Here is a 24,085-nt window from a genome sequence, read left to right on the forward strand (position 1 = left end):
AGAAGGTGAGACCCCAGGGGATTGAAGGATTAAGAGATTCTGTAAGATATAGCTTCTGAGGGCTGTGGTGCAAGAGGACACAGACAGGAAAATGAAAAAATTCACCATGGTGTGATTACAGGCTGAACGGCTCTTGTATGTAATGTTTTCCAGATGGGCTCCTACTTTGGTTACGCAGTGGCAGCCACTGACATCAACAACGACGGGTGAGTAAAAAAAACCTTAAACAGGAGAGATGGAGAGATTGTGAGAACTGTGGAGAGCTCACAGAGACAGACACTGTTACCCATGCACCCTTTCACCCTGTGCTCCTGTTAAAATGATGTGTATACTCAGTCTGCAGCACATTCACACCCTGAAAACTCTTCTTAAATTTATTTAAAGTGATGGGATTTAGACAGAGAACTGCACCAATCACACACATGTCATTTTATGGCAAACACAGCGATGATTAGTTAACAGACAGGTATAAACATCAAAACTATGCCTGACTATTTTTCCTTGAAAAAAAGTGTCTTCACTTAACAATTTCAGCAGTATTGAAGGATTATACAACTTGCTTGGTACATAGAATTCGGTAAATAAGTCTGAAATAATGAGTGTTCTCTCTTCACATTACACTGATTCTGAGAAACAGCCCTGGTCATACTGTTGGCTCAGTCACTGTGTTGTACATCATTTCCTTATTGATGGATCAGAACTGCATGTCCAGCGTTTACAGTTTGAACAACATAGAAAAGCAACGTTTACAACAGTTACACCATCACACATGTTCATGAAAGGCACACAACTCCTGTTCTGTGCATCACAAGTTAAAAGAGTTGTAACACACATTTGCACCCCCATGTTTCACACTGTGACGATATGGTCAAATTCTGTACACTTGTTTTTTTACATGTGCACAAATACAGCTGCTTGACCGCTGCTACAAGTCTCACATTCTCACTTTTGCACCACAGCCAACTGTGATGTGCTTAAGTGACACACCTAAAGTCTTTAGGTGGGAACGTTGGGAATTCTGGCCAATCAACATTTCCAGGAGGTCTTCTGACTAATCAACATGGCTGTCAACTAAACCACATATCATAGTCAGCTATGGTGCAAAAATGACAGCTGCAGAAAACTTGTAGCAGCAGATTCAAGCAACTGTAAAAAAAAATGTTTTCCTATAAATAAATGCATTTGTGAGACAATGTTCCACAGACTTATGTTGCATGCATTCACATGAAGGTTTACAACACGTGTTCATGTCCTCACATGGTGAAACAAAGATGTTACTGTTACATTGTACTTTTCTCTCCACTTACAACAAGACACTTTCCCCATTTTTATATATAATAATAATAATGATATAGTGTGGTGACAGTAGCAACACCGTGAACGACAAACGTTTTCATCTGTGAGGTGTAGCAGGGATTTCTGTAGCTGTAATCAAGAATGTGTGAACTTACTGGCACAGATATGCACGAGCTTTGCTACCAAAATACCTTCATACACTTACAGCAGTCAGTGTGTGGGAGGGATGATGATAGCTGCATCAGCTACATCATTAGTATCCCACAGTCTAGCCCACCAATTCATTCTACAAAGAATGTAAATGCCTCATTTTGAAAAATGTCAAGAAGTGGGCTGAGAGCTGAGTGAGGAGATGGGGAAGCAGTCCAGGTTAGTTACAGCTGTGTAGAAAATCCCCTCTGCTGTTGTTCAGCGAGTTGAACGTCTCAGTTTATCATAACGCGCTGTAAGCAGTGGAAAGAGAAGGCAAAAAAGCAACAAAGCAACAGCTCTAGCATTTATAAAAGGGGGGCGGAGTTTGAATGATGAAAGCCTGTACCAGTACAGCGTACAGGCTTGGAAAGCCAATGTATGCAATAGCTGGTGTTTGACTGAGAGACTGTAGATAATTTCAATACTTTACACAAAACTAATAACATTCATTCATAGTCCAGCCTTTTCAGCTATAATTTTCAAATGAAATGTGTTTAAATCACTGAATTAACTTGACAGCAATGTTAAAATAATACAATGGTCAAGTGCATTCATTTCACCCTATCTCTGCTTGAATAGTCTGGATGACCTGGTGGTGGGAGCTCCATTGTTCATGCTGCGTGGGTCCAGTGGGCGTCTGGAGGAGCTGGGGAAGGTGTACGTGTACCTGCAGAAGGGTCCGCTGCTTGTGGAGGAAGGCCACTCCCACCTCCTCGGTCGACAGGCCTTCAGCCGGTTTGGCACCTCACTGGCTCCACTCGGCGATCTCAACCAAGATGGATTCAATGGTAGCAGTGTTACGTAGAACATGAGATACACTCAGAACAGCAATACAGTAACACAACATTAAATATTAAATACTTGTTTGTCATTGTCCAACAAACTTCAGGTAACTTTAAGGTCCAGTGTAGAAGAAGTGGTGACATCTAATACACCTCACTGTGGGTCACCATTGCTCCCTTACACCTTTGAGAAAAGGAAGTCTGCTGACTCATCATTAGATGTCACTAATTCTTAAAAAGTGGACCTTTAATGAATGAAATACATGATATGATACAACCTGTTTTTTTTATATTTATACTTATTCATAGAACAAATCTACTTCTGTACATATATATTCATATTCTTGCACTTTCTGCTTGTTGCAATTCTGGTGAGATGCAAACCTCATTTCGTTACCCGAAACTTGTATTTGAGTAATGACAATAAAGTTGAATCTCATCTCATCTCATCTTAACTACAACTAAATACAACACAATGATACAACACAACATTTTGTGTCAAGAGTTTGACAAAACTGTTGTGTACAATCAGACTTGGCCATCGGCTGTCCCTATGGAGGAGACGACCAGCAGGGATTGGTTCTCATCTATAACGGTCATACTAATGGACTGATGAACACGCCCACTCAGACACTCTCTGGCCAATGGGCGTCTAGCTCTTTCCCAGCGAGCTTTGGCTTTGCTCTGCGGGGCAACAGGGATGTGGATGAAAATGGCTACCCAGGTACTGCAGTTCACAGAAATCTGTCAGCACTTCATTTGCTCGTAGGGTATTCTCACTTCACTCACTGTCCTTTGTTGCAGATCTGATTGTTGGGGCGTTTGGGCTGGATAAAGCAGTGCTGTACAGGTATGCTAACACACTCAGCTTTGTGACAAAGACTTGAAACAAAGCTTTCTCCTCCACATTCATCTGTGTTCTGTGTTCTTCCATCAGGGCTCGGCCAATCGTGAGTGCCAGCGTGTCCCTGACAGTGCAGCCCACCATGTTCAATCAAGAGGAGACTTGTCGGCTCATCACTATGACAGAAACCTTTGATGTGTCTTGGTAAAATTCATCCCCACTTGTGTATTGATGGGAATATTATATACTGATCTAACGTATTTAATGGTTCAGCTAAAAGCTTTAATGTGGTTCACAGAAGAGTGAAGAGAGAAGTGAGCCAAACATGGAAAGTTATGTAACGCACATGTTTCTTCAATTTCAGCTCTTTGAACTTTGCCTCACCAGAATGTCAAATGACTTCATGTTCACAAGCGGCTCTTCTCTGCACTCACAATATTCAGAGGAAAAAACACTGTACCACCCTGCTGTCAGTCTCAGTGTCACCATTCTATTTAGGGAGTATGGTGACAGCCTGTTATCTGCCCAGGAGGTTCATTCAAGAACGTGTTGTGTTGGTGTTTATTGGTTTTGTCTTAGAAACAAAAATAAGACAGTGGAGGCAGAGAAGAGGAAGTGGGTAAAAGGTGGAGCAGTTATGTGGAAAGATGAGTCCTGAGCTATGACAATGTTGGAAAATGGTTGTAAACGTCTTGAAACCGTTTATATAGGCACTATCTCTCTCTCTCTCTCTCTCTATATATATATTATACGTATATACTAGGGCTGCCACAAACGATTATTTTGATAGTCGACTAATCACCGGCTATTTTTGGATTAGTCGACTTATCGGATCATATGTAAATTGAATGTATAACATACAGTTTATCGCACCAGCATGCAGCTGCTCTTATATAACAATCATTAGGGTTCAGCTTGAAGTGTTTAAGGTATATGCTACTAAAAATGAAGAAAATTAAGATGATAGCTCATTAAACCTTTAATGAAACATGCTTGTAGCAACAAACAACAAACAGCTGAGTAAACTGATAAGGCACTGGCCTAAACAACACAAAAATAAATAGGCCTACTTAATGTTTTTCTTTCATTTTTCTTTGGCGTCAAACGTAACTACAATGAAGTAGGCACCTAAGGAATTATTAAAGTTTTGGTCTCACTGACTCAAATATAACAAAAGTGCATTTTGTGCTCAGTGCTCACAACTGTATTCAACTTTACTACACTGTTACTACACTGTTACACCGTTACTACACTGTTATAACGTTACAGAAAACACATGAAATATGTGTGCTTAGGCTAATTAATCAAATTGTCATCGCTAATGTTAATGTTTACAGCTATCAATATGAGTAAGTAGTAAGTTAGCTCTCTGTTTACGCTAATGTTAGCAGCTAACTAGCCAGTTAGCTTGCCGAGACGACGGTCCCTCTTCATTGTCCTTGTCAGCCACAAGGTGCTGCAGTGAAAGGCATATACGTATATGTATATACATATATATATATATATATATAGAGAGAGAGAGAGATACCTTTTATATAGGCACTACCTCTCTCTCTCTCTCTCTATATATATATATATATATGTATATACCTATATATAGAGAGAGATACCTTTTATATACTCTCTCTCTATATATATATATATATATTTAGAGAGCGAGAGATAGTGCCTATATAAAAGGTTTCAAGATATTTAACTATATATAAGGCTGAGAGAGGAGCTAGAGAGGAGGTTGGAAGTAAATGCAACTGTGGTCCCAGTGTTGATAGAACACGAGGAGCTATAACACCCAAACTGGGCGAGTGATTCCAAGAACACTCAGTCTCCCAGGTCGAGCTCGGAGGAGAAGATTTTTTTTATATAGTTGGAATCAGCAAGTCTCCAGATTCATGTGAGCCTTTATATGACCACAGTGAGTAGCATATAAGTTTAATCGCTATGATTTTCAGCTCGTGTGGTTTAAAGAGGTGTTTTCTTTGTTCAGAGTATTGACACATAATCAACACTGACTGTCATAAGCATGCCACTGGTGCTGGGAACCACATGAATACATGGAGGGCATGGGTATCAGCAGGGACACAAGGAAAAATCAGATTTACCTGCATGACACAAACTTCTCAGTGAGACAGCAGAAGACCAGCAGCTCCTGTAAGCTTTAAAACATCTCTATGGACTTTGGTGCAGGAGAATGAGCAGCTTATAAACTTCAGTTTACAGAAGAAAGGAAAGTCAGTCAGTCATCATCTACCGCTTTATCGTCCACCAGAGGGTCGCGGGGGGTGCTGTGCCAATCTCAGCTACATCGGGCGACAGACGGGGTACACCCTGGACAGTTCGCCAGTCCATCGCAGGGCCACACACACACACACAGATAGAGACAAACAACCATTCACTCTCACACTCACTCCTATGGTCAATTTAGAGTGTCCAATTTACCTAATCCCCACATTGCATGTTTTTGGACTGTGGGAGGAAGCCGGAGAATCCGGAGAGAACCCACGCACACACTGGGAGAACATGCAAACTCCATGCAGAAAGGCCCTTGTTCCAACTGGGGATCGAACCCGGGTCTTTTCGCTGCAAGGCGTGAGTGCTAACCACTAAACCACCGTGTAGCCCGAAGAAAGGAAAGGAAAGAATTGAAATTGTCGGAAAAGGGAGCAATATAGCAACAATATGTCATGTTCAGAATGTGTGAGAGTCATATATTCCAGTGATAGAAAACAACTGAGAGACAAGACAAAACTAAACAACCACATTCACATCACAAGTACTGAACACGAAATTCTTTGAACACAACCACACTAAGAATTGCATTGTACCCAGGATGTGTAGACAAACACAGATCATGGTGAATTATGTATACAACGCTCACTTCATTGCTTCAGTTTGAAGATTTCAGAAAGTTCCCTTAAAATCTCAGCTGTGTGTATTCACCAATTTTACTATTTTATACGACACATTGTCAATACCATGCATTCTGACTGGATACATGTGTACCAGTAGTGACACTTTGTCCTTGTTTGGAAAAAATTAAACCCAGAACATCACTTGCATTGATACAGGTTTTGGGATTTACACTATAAATTGCAAAAACTAACAGGTCTGGTGTGTAAATGGCTTTAAACTACTGCAAGTGTATCTATTACAATTTGCCTTTTGTATTTTGGTAAAAAAAAGTGCTGTAGATGAGGAATCGTGGTCACAGTGACTTTTTTAATGTGACACGGCAGCAACATCATCATCAGCAGTAGCTTAGTTCTGATGTGACATAAAATAGAGTTGACAGTAAACAGAAACTGGACTATATGTTTATAATCCGACTGAATCAGCAGAAACACAGTTCAGAAGGATCATGAATGTAAATGCACTGAAGGAACATTGTAACTACATTAGTATCTGATTATATGAAGAGCTTACTCATTATAACCTTGAATAATACTTCAGTGTAAATCCATCTGTATACGCTCAGTGTAAGTGAATGTAAAGAGTTTTTTCTCTTTTTTTTGCATTCTCCAGCATCAGCATCAGTTTCTGCCTGCTGGCTCATGGAAAGCACCTCCCCTCTCGTCTAGGTAAGACACACACACACACACACAGATGGTCCCCATTACCTTGCTTTCTTTGTGTAGCCACAGCTATGTTGGACTTCACTGTGGACAATTTGGCAGTTGAGATTAAGACAAAAGAATAATCATGTAAATAGAGGATCGCTTATTGTGGGCTTCAGCAGTTTAGAGAAGTGTGCGTGTTTATTTACAAATGCACTGGTGTGTATTGTTGTGTGTTCTCTGCATAACTGTTGTCTTGTGGGCAGCTGCAGTAGTTTGAACTGTATGGAGAACACAAGAGGGAACTTACTACAATAATGTTTACCACTGTACGTTAATGTTATTACACATCATGATAAAAAGCACCCACTACATGTTGTTGGTGGAGAATTTCCATTCATCTAGATCATCTTAAATGGAGAAAACATACAAGTAATGTATTGTATCATCAGTGAAACGTTTATGTTATGTTTCAACACATACTCAACACACTCTGAGGTGTGCAGGTAAAAGCATGGCTGATCCCTCTCACCCAGGACATCATCTCTTAGCAGCCTTGCCTCTGGCAAGAACATCCAGACTAAAACCTCACGCCACAATAACAGTTTCTTACCCTCTGCTGTCACTCTCATGAACAGCACCCCACATAAAACAAACCCACAATTAAGCCAACATTATACTTATGTAAACAAATGTAGATGTATGAGTCATATTTACACAAACCATATCAAAATAATTCCTTTCAACCCACTGCATCTTAGGTAAATATTGTGTTTGTGATACTGTATACATTCTTCATATCTTAGGTTTTTATTTTCCATCCATTCATTTTCTACTGCTTTATCCTCCACATGAGGTTCACGGGGAGTGCTGTGCCAATCTGAGCTGACATAGGGCTAAAGGCGCAGTGCACCAGCCCATCACAGGGCCCTTCTTTTATTTTATTCTATTTAAATGCCCCAAAACACTAAGTCAAATTCCTTGTATGTGTAAATGTACTCATTAAAAAACGATTTGGATTCTGTTTGTTCTCATTTGTTGACACGGGAAAAAGCCAAATGCTTCCACATGTCAGAGTTAAAAATTGCTGGAGCATCCACAGTTTCAAAGTCTTTGTCTTGTGTGTCATACATTCAGTGTTTTTTTACCTTGTGTTTGTGTGTGTGTGTGTTCATCAAGGTTTTTTGTTGGAAGTTCAGTTAGACAGAATGAAGCAAAATCAGAAAGAATCCACAAGGAGGACTCTGTTCCTGGACACTCAGCAGCCCAGTCTGGTGAAGACCTTCCAACTCACCAATGGAGAACGACTGTGCCATGACACCATGATCTATTTACGGGTCAGTCACACCTCTGTATTTAAAAAAAAAAAATCATATAAAAAGTTGTTTTCAAGGTTTAATTCATGGAAGGTCAACAAATGAGCAAGATGCTAGGAGCTAAATGTAAATATTGCTGCATCATGAGCCGTTTTTAGACATTGAATCAGGACATTCTGTTGAGTTTGCTGCTCACTAGACTGTCTGGGTCTGACATGTTCATGACCGCAAGATAATATCGAGAGGATCAAAGCCAGGGGGTGGAGCCTGAATTGAGCTTTCAGGAGGCAGGAAACTTATGCTGCGTTCCATTTACATCGTGGAACTGGGAGTGACATTTCAATTCCAGTTAAGACAATTCAGATTATTTCTTTCATTAAATGTGAGGTTTATCTATCATATCATACAATATGGTATGACATGATGAAAAGTAGTATGATAAATACGTATCATATGTTTTGTCTCATACTACTTTTAACTCTTTGGCTGCCATTGACTGCTGTAGACATCAATTCGACCACTGCTCTGAAAATGGCTGGCAGCCAATGAGTTGAATAGTGACTGGTTATTTTCTTCCCTTTCTTTGCTAGTCAGATCACTTTTTTATGACGACAGATTATTTACATTACATTACATGTCATTTAGCAGATGCTTTTATCCAAAGCGACTTACAATAAGTGCATTTAAACATTTGGGTACAAACAAAAGAGCTAGAAGTAAGTAAGAGCTTCAAGTAAGCCAAACTATAAGGAGCGAGTCATAAGTGCGATGTATAAGCAAGTGATTTATTTATTTTTTTGTCGTCTTAGTCGAGGTAGAGTCGGTAGAAATGTGTTTTTAGTCGGCACCGGAAGATGTGGAGGCTTTCTGCTGTCTGGATGTCAATGGGGAGCTCGTTCCACCATTTGGGAGCTAGGACAGTGAACAGTCTCGAGTTCTGTGAATGCTTCTGCGATCCTCTCAGTGAGGGGGCAGCAAGCCGGTTTGCCGATGCAGAGCAGAGTGGGCGGGCTTGGGTGTAGGTTTTGATCATGTCATGGATGTAGGCTGGACCGGATCCGTTTGTAGCATGGAATGCAAGCACCAGAGTCTTGAAGCGGATGCGAGCAGCTACAGGAAGTCAGTGAAGGGTACCTGTAGAACTGTCCAGCAGGCAAAGCTATCTATCTTTCATTCTATTTATCTGTTCATTGTTGTAATTGGTATCAAAGCACCTTGTCAAGGTCATGTTTTGTTATATATTAACCTTCGTATGTGCCTTTGGAAGTGGCTTTGTAGATCTTTCTATCATCAAAACCTGTACAACTTGTCGGTTTTACAACCTAATAACTGTTTAACTAACTAACTCTAGTTAGTAGCTAACTAACTAACTAACTACTAACTGTCTAACTACTAACTGACTGCTGTTTAACTGTGTATGTGGAATAAACCTTCAGAAAGACAGTCGAGTTGTACCCGCCATACTTGTTCTGGTTACCCTTTCCAGAAAGGAGTATTGAGCTGAAAGGATCAGCCAGAAGAAATCTGGACAGTTGTAAAACCGTTGTCAGCGCCGTATCTGTGGAGTACGGACTGCCAAGCGGAGGACGACAATCGTGAAGTACCAGGACCGGAGTACTGGTGAAGCAGTCGTGAATTACTAAAACGGAGGAGCCGGAGCAAAGAGCTAATGGAGCCGTTGAAGGATTAAAGGAAGTGCCGCAGCTGTGAGGAAGGCTGTGAAGATTGCACAAGGAATACAGATCTCTTCTGGGCGAAGAGCTAAACCGTTAAGCCACTAACAGTGCTACGGAAGAGCCTCACAGACTGTGACATTGTGACGTCGACAGCCTACAGCTCTCCACTGTAGGTTTTCCAGTCAAATGCGCAGCGGAACCTAACAACGCGTATTAACCGCCTTAATGTCAACGCTGGTTGTCTAGGTACAGAAAAACTGTCGCAAGAGTTGGCAGGGTTGGAAAACGACTATGATGTTTTCGTCGATGCCAGCAATGAATATATTGAAGAACTGGGACAGATAGACCCAACGGACAATAACCGTGAACTGAGAAATGCCACGAGGGACGCCATTGTGCAAAGGTACTGTGAGACTATGGAAATGCTGTGGATCAAGGATGCTGAGCCAGATATAAGCACCCTCGTGGCACGGTTCAATTCAGCTTGCGACCAGGCTGAGGTACTCAGCCTGGTTGGGGAGATGGGCATACCCGACCAGTAACTCGTGCTAGTACCACCCCACCTGTTCACACCCACTCAACTATCAGACAGGGCACCATAGCTGGCACCAGACCCCCTCATCAACCTCCTCAACAGCCTCAACAACCTAATTTTGGACCCACTGTCAGCTTTACTCCTCACCAGTACACCACGGCCACCAAGGTTTCACACTGCTCCCACCAACACCAGCATGGGACAAAGGAGCACTGTGCCCACCAGCAACTTTGATACAGTCACAGGGGGAGAAGACAGCTCTCAGTGGGCCCAAACCCAAAGCAAAGATCACACCAATAAGCTTGCCTATGTTCTCCGAGAACAGGAGGGACTATTGGCACCGGAAGTCTGATTGGGAGAGTATCCAGGCGCAAGCGGGTCTCACAGAGTCCTTTGAAGTGGAGCAGGAGAAACTGAAGGGTCAAGTGACAGAGTTACAGGAAGTCAATGTCAAGAAGGTAGAGGAGCAGATTGAACTGAGGGCCCAGATGCCTGAGCTCAGCAAGGAGCTGACCTCTGTAAAGACCCAGACTGCAGAGCTGCAGGAGACCTTGGTGCAAAGTCAGGAAAATCTCACTGAGCTTCAGTCTGACTTCTACCAGAAAGAGTCAGAAGTTTCTGCTCTGCATCGAGACCTCAAGACACCAGAAGAAAAGCTGAGCTTAGCACAGGAGGACTTGGCTGATAACCACACCAGCCAACTCATGCTAACCACACCACTGCTAACTCCAAACCAGACAGGTTTGGAGGCTCAGACAAAGGAACTGAAGAGAAGCCACGGCTCATTGGAGCCAGAACTCACTAAACAAGACCAGAAGCACCTGGTGATACTGTCTTTAGAGAGCAGATTTTCTGAGAAAATGCTAACCCAGGGGCTTGCACATGTGAGCAGCCCCAAAAAATATGCCTTCCCGGGAAACCATTTCAAGAAGCTCTTATTGTTCCTGAAAGGCCAAAAGTCATTACTCACAAGAGTAGAGCTTTTGAAGTTCAGCGAGCCAATCCTCATTTACACTTCTGAGAGACCCAGCTACCATGAGAAGCCGGTCGACTGGAGGAGGATCCTAGAGGGAGTGGAGAAGATCCTGAAAGCAAGGGGCTTCTACCTCAAGCCCTGGGTCCGGTCTGGTCAAAATGGGAGGAAGAACGAGGCAAAGCCTGACCAAATGACTCTCCTTACTGAAGGAGAAGTGGAAGTAAAAGCAGCAAATCCATTAACTCGTCGCGTCCCACTGAGCCAGATCACTGGATTGTACGACCCCATCGATCTAACAACACCTGTGAAGAAGGTGTGATTCTTGTGAGGAAGGCAAGCTTACTAAGGACACTTGGGATGAATCCCTCTCCAACGAGCTCCGAGGGAAAGCAATTGAGCTGTTGGAAGAGTGGCAAAAGGGTCCCAAGTTCCTGTCTAGTCCATTTCAAGATTGGCCTATGAAATCTGCAGCAAAAGTGGCGGCTGAAACGAGAGGAACAGTAAACGGACTCCAGAGAAAAGCGGCGTGGTGTGGTATTCAGTTGCATGGCTTCGAGAGTGACGCATGCTGACATTGTGGAAGATCTGTCGATGGATGGATTCCTAAAGGCGTACCAGCGCTTCATGGCTCTCAGGGGCCACCCAAGAAAACTTTGGTGGGATCAAGGGACCAACTTTGAGGACGCCAAGACAGTTTTAAAGGAACTCTACGAATTCCTGAACAACATCGTCAAGGATCAAGTCCAGAAGAAAGCAACCGCCGCTGGGACCGACTGGTCGTGGGTGTTTCACCCAGCAGACTCTCCCCATCGAAATGGAGCAGCTGAAGCAGCACATCAGGATGGGCCTCCACAACTCGACCGAGCCTAAACTGGCCTCTCAGTGCATCCTGGTCAGCCAACCACACTACAGTCTCCCACTGTGATGTTCCTTGCGGGTGCGTGCCACTTCTGTCAAACAAAGAGGAAGCGAAGGAAGAAGATCAAAAGCAATTGACTGAAGAAGGTGAGAAGTGATAGGGTCAAGGGGGCAGGAGGTGGGGCGGGCAGAGGTGGTTATTAGGGAAAGAACTTGATCATGAGATAGAGGGGTGAAAGAGGATAGAGAAGGAGCTGAATTTGTGATTGGTAGAGTGGTGAGATCAGGAGGTGGGGTTGAGAAAGAAGAGCGAATGTCATCTACTTTTTTTGTGAAGTAGTTGACAAAGTGGATTGGTAGAAGGGAGGAGGGAAGAGGGAGAGTGGGAACATGGACAACATAGAAACATGGTTCCTCCAAAGTATATCCAAAAAGGCTGCAAAACTAATGAGAACATTCTAAAATCTAAAATGATGTTCTGTTTCCAAAACAACACATTTGGTTAATATTGTTGAAATTTAATTTCAACAATATGAAAATATAACTACTGACATATATAAACAAATGTACAACTACCCAGGCAGTTATTTCAGGAATATTCAGGTTTTTTTTAATGTTTGGTTGTATAATGTACTGACTCAAGATAAACATGGCAAACACTAAAATCTTATGACTAATAAAATGTATGCCTGGTTAAGTCTACAGTATGTTAGAAATATGGGTGCTACTTTATCTCACAGCGAACAACCTTTTCTAACTGGAAACTTAAATTTAAATGCTCATTCTCCACTATAATGGCCCTTTTCCACTATGGTCCCGCCTCGCCTCGGCACGGTACAACACGGCACGGTTTAGGTTGCATCAACGTGGGCGGAGTCATCACTGCATGGCTGTGTGAAACTGCGGTAATTGTTAATTGTTGGAGATTATCTCATGTTTCTAGGATTGTTGTCTTTTTGGTACTGCATCACGTACCCAGCATACCTACAGAGGGTTATTGCCTTTTTCTCCTTATTAGCCAAACGTGCCATTCTTTTTATGTGGAAGGATTCAAATTCTCCAACAAACAATCAGTGGATCAGAGATGTTATGCTGAATATAAAGCTAGAAAAGGTTAGATGCACTCTGTGAATAAGTTCTACAAAGTGTGGGACCCTTTTATACAATATGTGAATTTATTACCTGGCCTGGAATTGTGAGCATATATCACATGTTTGTACTATATGTACGTAATATACAGTGGGTACTGAAAGTATTCAGACCCCTTTAAATTTTTCACTCTTTGTTTCATTGCAGCCATTTGCTAAAATCAAAAAAGTTTATTTTATTTCTCATTAATGTACACTCAGCACCACATCTTAACAGAAAAAAAACTAGAAATGTAGAAATAAGATAATATATATATATTCATAAGTATTCAGACCCTTGGCTGTGACACTCATATTTAACTCACATGCTGTCCATTTCTTCTGATCCTCCTTGAAATGGTTCTGCTCCTTCATTGGAGTCCATCTGTGTTTAATTAAACTGATTGGACTTGATTAGGAAAGGCACACACCTGTCTATGTAAGACCTTACGGCTCACAGTGTAAATAAGAATAATGAGGTCGAAGGAACTGCCCAAGGAGCTCAGAGACAGAATTGTGGCAAGGCACAGATCTGGTTGCAATTGAAGGAAAGATGAATGTGGCCAAGTACAAAGATATCCTGGAAGAAAACCTCTTCCAGAGTGCTCAGGACCTCAGACTGGGCCGAAGGTTCACCTTCCAACAAGACAATGACCCTAAGCACACAGCTAAAATAACAAAGGAGTGGCTTCGGAACAACTCTGTGACCATTCTTGACTGGCCCATCCAGAGCCCTGACCTAAACCAATTGAGCATCTCTGGAGAGACCTGAAAATGGCTGTCCACCAACGTTCACCATCCACCCTGACAGAACTGGAGAGGATCCCCAAATCCAGGTGTGAAAAACTTGTTGCTTCATTCCCAACAAGACTCATGGCTGTACTAGCTCAAAAGGGTGCTTCTACTCAATACTGAGCAAAGGGTCTGAATACTTATGACCATGTGATATTTCAGTTTTTCTTTTTTAATAAATTTGCAAAGATTTCTACATTTCTGTTTTCTTTCTGTCAAGATGGGGTGCTGAGTGTACATTAATGAGAAATAAAATGAAACAACTGCAATGAAACAAAGAGTGAAAAATTTAAAGGGGTCTGAATACTTTCCGTACCCATTGTACGTTTTACTGATATGCCAAAGTATACTATGGAGCACATTTGTTTTCTTCTTTTATTATTTATTTATGATATATTTTTTATTTTTGTCTTGTGTAACGTCAGTTGTTATTGTCATTTTGATTACAAAACATTGTAACATTGTAATCTTTAACTGTGTCGTCTGTTTAATGACAAAGCATCATGAATAAAGTGTTTAAAACAAACCAACAAAAAACTCCTTTGTTCAATAATATGAAATCATCAATTATATTGTATGGACTTTGGTGCAGGAAAGTGAGTGTTACAAAGTTCAGTTTTCTTGTGTCCTCGCTTACTGATCTGTCTCCAGTTGGTTCCCAGGCCAGGGGTGCACACACTCAAAGAGATTGACCTGGGCTTTAACACAAATCTCAACAATTACATATTTTGCTGTAAGTTACTGTAAGGGTGCTGGTTGTGTTACCATGGCAACACAACTAGATAAGAATGAACTACTGTCATTGCCCTGAAAATCCAGAGTTAATTCTGAAGTCAAATTGCTCATCTTTGTTGCAGGGTGAAGAGGAATTTCGAGATAAACTTTCTCCCATTTACATCAGTCTGAATTTCAGTCTGGATCCTCATGCCTCTGTGGCCCAGCATCACCTCAGACCAATCCTGAACTATGGGACTCAACAGCTCATAGAGCAGACGGTAAGAATATTCTAATGTTATTGATAAATGTCACAGGTGGAGTCTGGTTGTTGTGATGATGAGCTGCTGTTCGTGTGGAGACTTTCTCTCCACTCATGTTCCATATGTACAGGGCTGATCCCACACTCTCTCAGACACATCACCTGCAGTGGCCATGAACTGAGCTACACCTGCGTGCATGGTGTGCTTAAGTGTGGAATATACTGTATGTATCAGTGGCCGTGCCATTTACCACAGACCACCACAGTCCTTTGTGAAGTCTGATCTAGTCAGATGACCCAAATACATACTGTGAGTGATTCCACAACCAGAGAAGAAACATGTAAAGCTGAGGAAGGAACTTCTTCTTTGTCAATGTACAGTTTCTTCCTATAGTGTTGCAACAGTGAGGCCAATTCCTTTATTTATTTATAAAACATTTGGGTTTGACATCAAAAGATGAACATTTCAGCATTTACTTTTAGGTATTTACATCTGGATCTGATACACAACATAGAAGATAGCACCTTTAGTTTGAACCCACCCAAGCCAAGTGTCTTGCCCAACGGCATGTAGACTAGCGGAGCCGGGAATTGAACCTACAACCTTTCAAGTTAAAAGACAACTCGCTCCACCGCTGAGCTACCATCGCCTCAGGTGTGTCTCATTACTTTGTTTATTCAAACAATAAATATCACTGAATGTCGACACTCAGGTTCAGATTGGGTAAGACAGGTTTTGCATGTGCAGACTGCATTTAGAAGTGGAACCAACATGAAAACCACAGATCTGTCTGTGGATGAAAAGCAAGAGAGAATCAGTCATTACGCAAACTTTGGCCACAGCCAGTACAAGCATTTGTAATGTTTTGAAGATGAAAGAAACCACTGGTCTACTAAGCAACACATGTCCAACAGGTAGACCAAGGAAAACATCAGAGACATTGTGAGAGCTGTAAAGAAAGACCCTAAAACAACTGTTAGTGACATGTTTATTTGTCCCCTTAGGGAAATTTGTTTTCACTGTTTCTGTACATTTGCATGTCTCACTTAAAAGATAAAGTCACAGCAGAAAAAAACTATGGTGCTGAAATATACATCACCAGAAACTGAATTTTAATCATTTGTATTTGAATTTAAATAGTTAAACTTGAATAATGGCATTAAAAAACTGAATTTGAATCACAAAATTTGAATTTGTATTGTTTGATTTGAATCATTACATTGGAAAAATTATATTTTCACATTCAGTTCTCACAATTCAATTTCAGTTTACTGTGACATCTGGGTACCAGTAAATGAAGAGAAATTGAGCGCAGATACACAGGTGGATGTATTATAATACATCCATGGTGGTAACAAATCACACACACAAACGAGTAAACTTGGAAAGCAGTTGTTTGTTGTTTGTCTTAGTTCAGTTCTTCCTCCGTGACCGGAGCACAGACTCTGTCTGACACAGTCACGGGACTGAAACAGCAGTGCTGTCACTAAATACACCAGACTCCTCTGTTAAATACTGAGATTTTAGACATTTCCCTGGTAAATGTGAGAGCTGAATATGAAAATATATAGAATTTTTCCAATGCAATGATTCAAATTATGTGATTCAAATTCAAATTATGTGATTCAAATTCATTTTTTTAATGTAATTATTCAAATTTAGCAATTTAAATATAAATGACTCATATTCAGTTTATGGTGGCACATATTTCAGCCCATAAAAAACAAAAAAATCGTATAAAACATGAAAAAAATCAGACAAAAGGAAAAACATATGACATACATTATATATATGTTGGTGGAGATGGCTGAGGGTATTAGGCTTCTGCTGAAGCGAGCTTTATTATATTTCATATTTTTGAATCTCCTTTGTGAAGGTAGGAGTTGGAAATGATGATTGAGAGGCTGTGATGCTGCATGTGCAATGCGTGAGATGACCTTGCTGTTTTGTTCTTGTAGATTTGGAGTTTGTGGACCGATTATTTTTGTGACAGTGTTGGTTATTTGATTGAACAGGATGGGTTGTACAATGCTTGTATACAGTAACAGAAGTAGGTGGGGGTCAACATGGAGTCCTTTAAGTTTACATATTGCTGATGTTGACTCCAGAGGGCAGGAGTGAAGCTATCACAATCTACTGTTCACAGAAGACTTCATGAACAAACGTACAGAGGCTGCACCAGAAGATGCAAACCACTCATTAGCAAGAAGAACAGGAAGGTCAGGCTGGAATTTACCAAAAGAGCCTCAAAAATTCTGGGACAAAGATTTATGGACTGATGAGACAAAAATGAACTTTTACCAAAGAGAAAGAAAGGATCTGCTCATGATCCCAAGCATGATCATGTCATGGCTTCTTCTGGGGTGGACTCTTTAATCTTCATTGATGATGTAACCATGACGGCAGCAGCAACATGAACTCAGTAAGTCTACAGAAACATTTAAAGATGATTGGGAGCTCCTTCATCATGCAGCAAGATAACAAGCCCAAACATACAACGGAGATGATCAGAAGGTTTTAGACTGGCCAAGTCAATCTCCACACCTTAACCCTGCATTTGACCTGCTAAAGAGGAGACTGAAGGGAGTAAAGCCCCAAAACAAACAACAACTGAACGCCTGGAAGAGCATCACAGCAGAAGAATGCAAAGGTTTGGTGATGTCACTGAGTCACAGGCTTGATCCTCTTATGAAATTAAAGGATTTGGAACTAAATATTAAGTCTTATTCACTTTAATCCTTTTTAAGTCTATCTGTTCCAATACTTTTGTTCACATGAAAAGTGGGTGGGTTAAAAAAAAGGTGCTATATTCTATGTTGTGTATCAGATCCAGATGTGAAGACCTGGAAGTAAAAGCTGAAATCTTCATCTTTTGTATCATATTCATCTTTTGAAGTCAAACCCAAATGTTTTCAGTCTATGGCAAAAATAAAGGAATTGGCCTCACTGTTCCAATACTATAGGAGGGCACTGTATATCTTAATTGTATGAAAGGTAATTAGTGCCACTTTGGGCACTGTAGTGAGCAGGTTTTGATATGTAATGAGCGTGCATGCGCGAGTGTGTTGTTGTGGGATTGATGCCTCAGTAGAGTCAACAGCACGGCTTGGTCTCTGGTCCGTTATAGATCTAAGTAAAATAAAGTTCAAGACAGGCACTCCGTACAAAAAAAGACAAAGACGAAATAGCAAGCCTAGTAATCCATATTTGTTAGTGTTGTGGGATAAAAATACCAGTAGAGGAATGGGCATGATCAATATGTGTATTGTTTAGGGTTAGACCATGCATGTGTGGCTAGCCAGAACCAATCCTCCTGTATGAACTATTTTCCTGCCAGCCAGAGTCAGGGAGGCTAAGGCACTAGTTTTTTCTAACAAATGTCAAGCCTCTCTCATCAAGCAGCTGCAGCCAGTGACACTGTCAAGGGTAGTTTTGTGGAATTACCAAATGGGGTAGAGTCCCATATAGCTGAGGGAGGGGTTCCATCCACTTCCTGGCACTCCACATCTGCTTGTGTAGGTCAGGAGGAGCTGGATCTGGTATCCTCAATGTCATTCTGGGGTTTGACTGTGAGAATGAAAACCTCCCACCTGGTCAGGAGAAGGAGCAACCACCTCCCCTCTATTGCCAACTCATTACTCTGGCTGCTCAGGTCTTTGTAGACGACAGACTTGGGTGCATGGTCGGGAAAGGATTGACTGTGGACCTCCACCTCCTATGAATCATGCTTTAGGGGCCTTGGTGTCTCCCACCAAGTGAACCTCTGGAGGACTTGTGGTAGCAAAAATACAAAAGTGATGGATGCCATGCTCGCCAGAGAGCATGGAGCTGTAGCAGTTTAGGGTAAGCTGGTTAAGACTGGGGCTGTTCTAGCCTTATATCAGCACCAGCTGGCCAATTGGCAATTGACAATTGGGAGAGGGAGACTCTGAAATTGCTGCTGAAATGGAGAAGGTGTCCTCGCTCTTAGCTAAGCTGATGAAAAAGCAAGCAGGCTACAACTGCTTGTAGTGGCACCAGCCATGTTTGGACCAGATGCAGGCCCAGGATGCCTGCTGATGTGGTCTGGAGATGTCAGGAATGCTTCAGCATGAACAGCATGTTTCAACTACCCCACAGCCTGGGCCAAACCAGCGAGCTTCTGTGGCTCCAGGTGACCTGAGCTTCCATTTGGAGATGAACCGACTAGACATAGCCAGAAGAGTGGGCAGGTCAGGAGCCCCCCCTAAGCCTTCTACCTGCTCCTGATATCTACCAGAACCCAGTCTCCCTTAGCTGTTTCTCAAGACACCACATCTCGCCATAGTGCCCTGGAGGCTGTGTCGTTGTCTCCTGGGGATCGATGCAATTGCACAGCCATGGCCACAGAGCCTGCTGTAAGCCTTCTTACTACACCTCCTCTCACGCCCACTCCTTCAGTCAGAGGAGGTCAGCCTGGTGGCTGGTGGTCATCCTGGTGGCTCCAAATTGGCCCCAGATGATCTGGTTTTCGGCAATTGCTCTCCTCCTTCCCTGGGAGCTCCCTGTCCAGAGATACCTCTTGTCTCAGGCCCACTGGACTCATTTTCATCCCCTTTTTCCAGGGGCTCAGAGTTTGGGCATGGCCCCTGAGAGGACTGGGTTGTTAGCCATTGTGGATGTGGTTGACAGGTGCAGGGCTCTTAGCTAGGGCTCCATCAACAAGGGTAGTGTGTTTCTATTGTTTGGGAGCTTTCCAATCATGGTGCAACTTGAGGCAGGTGGATCAACCTTGAGGGGAATAATGGCAGCCCCTGTTGAGCCTAGGAAACTGAGAGAGTTGTGACCTCATTGCCCAGTTCTTTAGATGCACTTGTAGGATTACTCCCCACCACAAAAGGCCAGTTTTACCCCCATGGGATTTTGAGCTGGTGATGTCAGCCTTGCAGAAGGAGCCATCAAAGCCCCAGGAAAAACTGGAAGTTGCTCTCTCTAAAACAATGTATCTCTCATCCAGGAGTCCACTACCACTTGGTGCATGAGGAGTGCTGCCACTTTTTGCCTGGTGGTGCTGGGGTGGTTCAAACCCTGCTTTCCACCCTAATGACTGGTGCTGCATCCCTTCCACCTTCCTGAAGGAGATGATGAAGGGACAACAAGCAGGTAGTCATTGTTATGCCCATGGCCAAGAGGAAAGGAATTGGGCAAGTGGGTAAGTGATGCCTTCTGATTCTGTGGCTGGCTTGTGTGTGATCACTACTGGTGAGAAAGATCCTCAGCAACCTGCAGCCTCATGCGATGGACTAGGAACCGCTCCAAGGTCTTCATAATATGGGATGTCAGGGCCACCACTCTGAAAACATTCAGCTCCACAGGTTGCCCTACTTTGGGGACCGGAATGAGACAGGAAGTCTTCCACAGTATTGGGACTTTTTCCATCCGAAGGCTCATGTTGAAGAGCCTCTGAAGAGGGACTGCTAGTTGCTCTTCAGAAGCCTTGGACACACTCCATCTGGTCCTGCTGGCTTCCTTGAGTGAAGCCTCCTGAGCTCGGCACCCACCTCTTCAGTTGTTAGAGAAAGGGGGAGTTGTTGAGGTGACAGCAGAGAGATGGCAGCCGAAGAGATGTTGTTGTCAGCCATGGCAGGGGTGGAGAAGTCATCCGCAGAGGTCATGGTCTGTATGTGGGCTGGAGACAGACCAGGTTGTGATAAGATATGCCCAGTGGTGGAAGAGGTGCACCCCTATAAGCAGTGCTTAATTTGTAAATCATAAGGTGCCGGAACACAAATGACTGCTCAGGGATGACGAGACGGGCACAGGTCCTGGAACATATACAGAAAACGTGCTGAAAACAACATGAAAATGCCCACTTGCCACACTGTGGGACTTACAAGCTTCGATTTCAAATAATATCCATGGTATCAATGTTGTGACGATAATTTACAATTATTTTAGGCTATACTCCGCACAGCACAGGCAAATGCCCACATCACCACAGGTGGGACTTACAGTATACAGTCAGCAATTAATTTCTCAACAGGTCTAATGTGTAAAGAAAAAAGGGCTTTTAATAAATCACACATATCTTCCATTATTAATATTGAAAGATTGGCACGGCGGCCTAAAACACCCCACATCACAAGCATGTCCGGATTCTCCTCCTCCTCTTTTTTTCGGGTTTTACTGCGTGTGTCTGTGGCAGTTCTGTGTCCTTTGGCCACCCACAACCTCAAATACGGGACTGGATTGAATTTGGCCAGAGGGGGTCCAACAAGATTTAGGAAGAGTAACGTTGATATGGTGGATTTGAGCAAAGAGGCACAGTTGGGGGTGCAAATCAAGTTCATTTGAGAAAATCTGTGCTCACATTCAGCACTTGCAATGAGAATGCTGTTGACAGCAACAAGTAACTCCATCAGCTCATCGGGGGTGTCTTTTCCATCGGAGTCTCTGTACTTTCTGTAGGCCCGTATCATACGGGCCTACAGAAAGCCCGTATGACTGCGGGCAGGTTTCTGTAGGGTTGGCAATGTTGAAGCACTGACACAGTGACTCAACCTCAGTCTCTCCATAAGCGCACCTGCATCCTCGGGCCAGTACTGTGCGTAAATAGTGCGCATGCGTCGACACGCGTGCAGCCTGTTGCAGTCGCTCCGTGTAACTTTCCTATTCTTTCTTATTTCTTTTGTTTTTTTCTCTTGTTAAACTTCTGTACTTTTAAACTATTTTATTTTATTTAAAACCACTTTATTTAAATATGCTGGTTGTCAATATGATTGCCTTTTTGCTCGCTGTGATACTGCTACAAACCGGCATCGCAGCACAACGAGTCCAAGCCGATCGGATTGTTTACTCCAGAGAACAGCTGATTGACCTGAGGCCGGCTGGCCTAGCGGACAGACTGGCAGAGGTTCCAGCAGAGCTACGGAGAAAAACGCATCGGGGAAGCAGAGGAGGATTGAAACAGAAGAAAAACGACGGGTTGAGACAGCGGAGGTTAGAAAAGCGGATATTTAAGACGTGTCTCCCCTCTCTCATCATGGGGAACGTGAGGTCCCTGGGCAACAAGATGGACGAGCTGACAGCACTAGCCCGGAGTCAGAAGGAGTATCGGGAATGCAGCATAATGTGTTTTACAGAGACATGGTTGCACCAGGATATTCCTGATGACAATGTCTCCATCGCGGGCTTCCACACCGTACGGGCTGACAGAGACTGCAACCCCGCTCACATCACCATCAAGGAGATCATCTGTGACCCGAACATGGAACTTTGTGCTGTTGGACTTCGACCATATTATCTGCCCAGGGAGTTTTCACAGGTAATCATGGTGGCTGTTTATGTCCCCCCCTCTGCAAACCCGACGTCGGCAAATGACTCTATTCACTCTGCCATAGCCCAGCTACAGACTCAGCACCTAAGTGCATTCATTGCTATCTCGGGTGACTTCAATCACATCACCATGGACACTACACTCCCCACATTCACACAGTATGTGAGCTGTCCCACCAGAGAGGAGAGAACCATTGACTTGCTGTAAGCTAATGCTAAGGAGGCATACAGCTCCTCTCCTCTCCCCCCACTTGGCAGGTCAGATCACAACCTGATTCACCTCAAACCCTGTTATGTGCCTGTGGTGAAGAGCCAGCCTGTAACCACAAAGATCGTGAGGAGATGGTCTGATGAGGCCTATGAGACACTGCGGGGATGCTTTGAAGTGACAGACTGGCAGACGCTCTGTGAGCCGCATGGAGAGGACATTGATGGGCTCACAGTGTGTGTAACGGACTATATCAACTTCTGTGTTGACACCATCGTCCCACCGGAGACTGTCCTTTGTTACCCAAATAACAAGCCGTGGGTAACAAAGGAAGTCAAAACCATCCTCAATGACAAGAAGAGGGCTTTCACAGCTGGCAGCAGGGAGGAGGTGCGAACAATCCAGAAGGAGCTGAAGGTGAAGATCAAGGAGGCCAAACAGAAGTATAGGAGGAAGCTGGAGTGGAAGCTCCAGCAGAACAACATGAGGGAGGTCTGGAGTGGAATGAGAACCATCACTGGCTTCAGACCAACCAGCAATAGGGGAGTTGGGGGCAGCATGGACTGTGCAAACGAGATGAATCTGTTTTTTAACAGATTTGACTCTGTGACCCCGGCTCATCCTCCCATGGGCTCCTCTCCTGCATGCCTGCAGTTAGCAACCACTCCACTCTCTCCCTCCCCCCTCCTACAGCCCCTCTTCCTCCAGTGATGGCCCCCCGCACACCTCCTCCTCCCCTGGCTCCCAAAGTGACGACACTCTCCAAGACAACACCCCTCCCCCTCCCCCACAGGTCACCTCCTCACTCCACATCACTGCTGACCAAATCATGAGGCAGCTGAAGAGACTCCATGCAGGCAAGTCTGCAGGACCTGATGGTGTGAGCCCCAGGGTTCTGAAAGCCTGTTCCCTCCAGCTATGTGGAGTGCTACAACACATCTTCAGCCTGAGTCTGAGTCTTCACAGGGTCCCCGTGCTGTGGAAGACATCATGCATCGTTCCTGTGCCCAAGATACCACGCCCCAGCGGATCCAAGGACTACAGACCTGTGGCACTGACATCACACATAATGAAGACCCTGGAGGGACTCATCCTGGATCAGCTCCGGCCCATGGTGAGACCACTACTAGACCCCCTCCAGTTCGCCTACCAGCCCCGACTAGGAGTTGAGGATGCCATCATCTACCTGCTAGACCGTGTCTACGCTCACCTGGACAAGCCGGCGAGCACTGTAAGAGTCATGTTTTTTGACTTCTCCAGTGCATTCAGCACCATCAGGCCAGCTCTACTGAGTGAGAAACTGACAGCTATGCGGGTGGAGCCCCCCCTTGTGTCCTGGATTGTGGATTACCTGACTGGCAGACCACAGTATGTGCGCCTGCAGCACTGTGCGTCAGACAGACTAATCAGCAACACTGGAGCACCGCAGGGGACTGTCCTCTCTCCCTTCCTCTTCACCCTGTACACCACGGACTTCAGCTACTGCACAGAGACCTACCATCTTCAGAAGTTTTCTGACGACTCTGCAGTAGTTGGACTTATCAGTAAGGGTGAGGAGACTGAGTACAGGGGTGTGGTGGACAACTTTGTCACGTGGTGTGAGCAGAACCATCTGCAGCTCAACGTGACAAAAGGTGCAAGTTTGTAAATTTATTCTTATTT

The 24,085-nt window shown here is 43.6% G+C and overlaps 1 protein-coding gene across 1 annotated transcript in view; it reads left to right on the forward strand.

The window, feature by feature from the left end:
• Positions 1-24,085, forward strand: part of LOC122764749 (integrin alpha-5-like) — a 71,758-nt gene that overhangs the window by 20,341 nt on the left and 27,332 nt on the right. The window contains exons 11-18 of the mRNA XM_044018673.1: positions 154-206; positions 2,068-2,276; positions 2,803-2,994; positions 3,075-3,120; positions 3,208-3,318; positions 6,634-6,689; positions 7,845-8,002; positions 14,803-14,940. Of these exons, the coding sequence (XP_043874608.1) occupies positions 154-206; positions 2,068-2,276; positions 2,803-2,994; positions 3,075-3,120; positions 3,208-3,318; positions 6,634-6,689; positions 7,845-8,002; positions 14,803-14,940 (963 nt within the window). The remainder of the gene's footprint in view (positions 1-153; positions 207-2,067; positions 2,277-2,802; positions 2,995-3,074; positions 3,121-3,207; positions 3,319-6,633; positions 6,690-7,844; positions 8,003-14,802; positions 14,941-24,085) is intronic.

The sequence above is a fragment of the Solea senegalensis genome, unplaced genomic scaffold, assembly GCF_019176455.1.
Source record: "Solea senegalensis isolate Sse05_10M unplaced genomic scaffold, IFAPA_SoseM_1 scf7180000017644, whole genome shotgun sequence".
In the NCBI taxonomy this organism is placed as follows: Eukaryota; Metazoa; Chordata; class Actinopteri; order Pleuronectiformes; family Soleidae; genus Solea; species Solea senegalensis.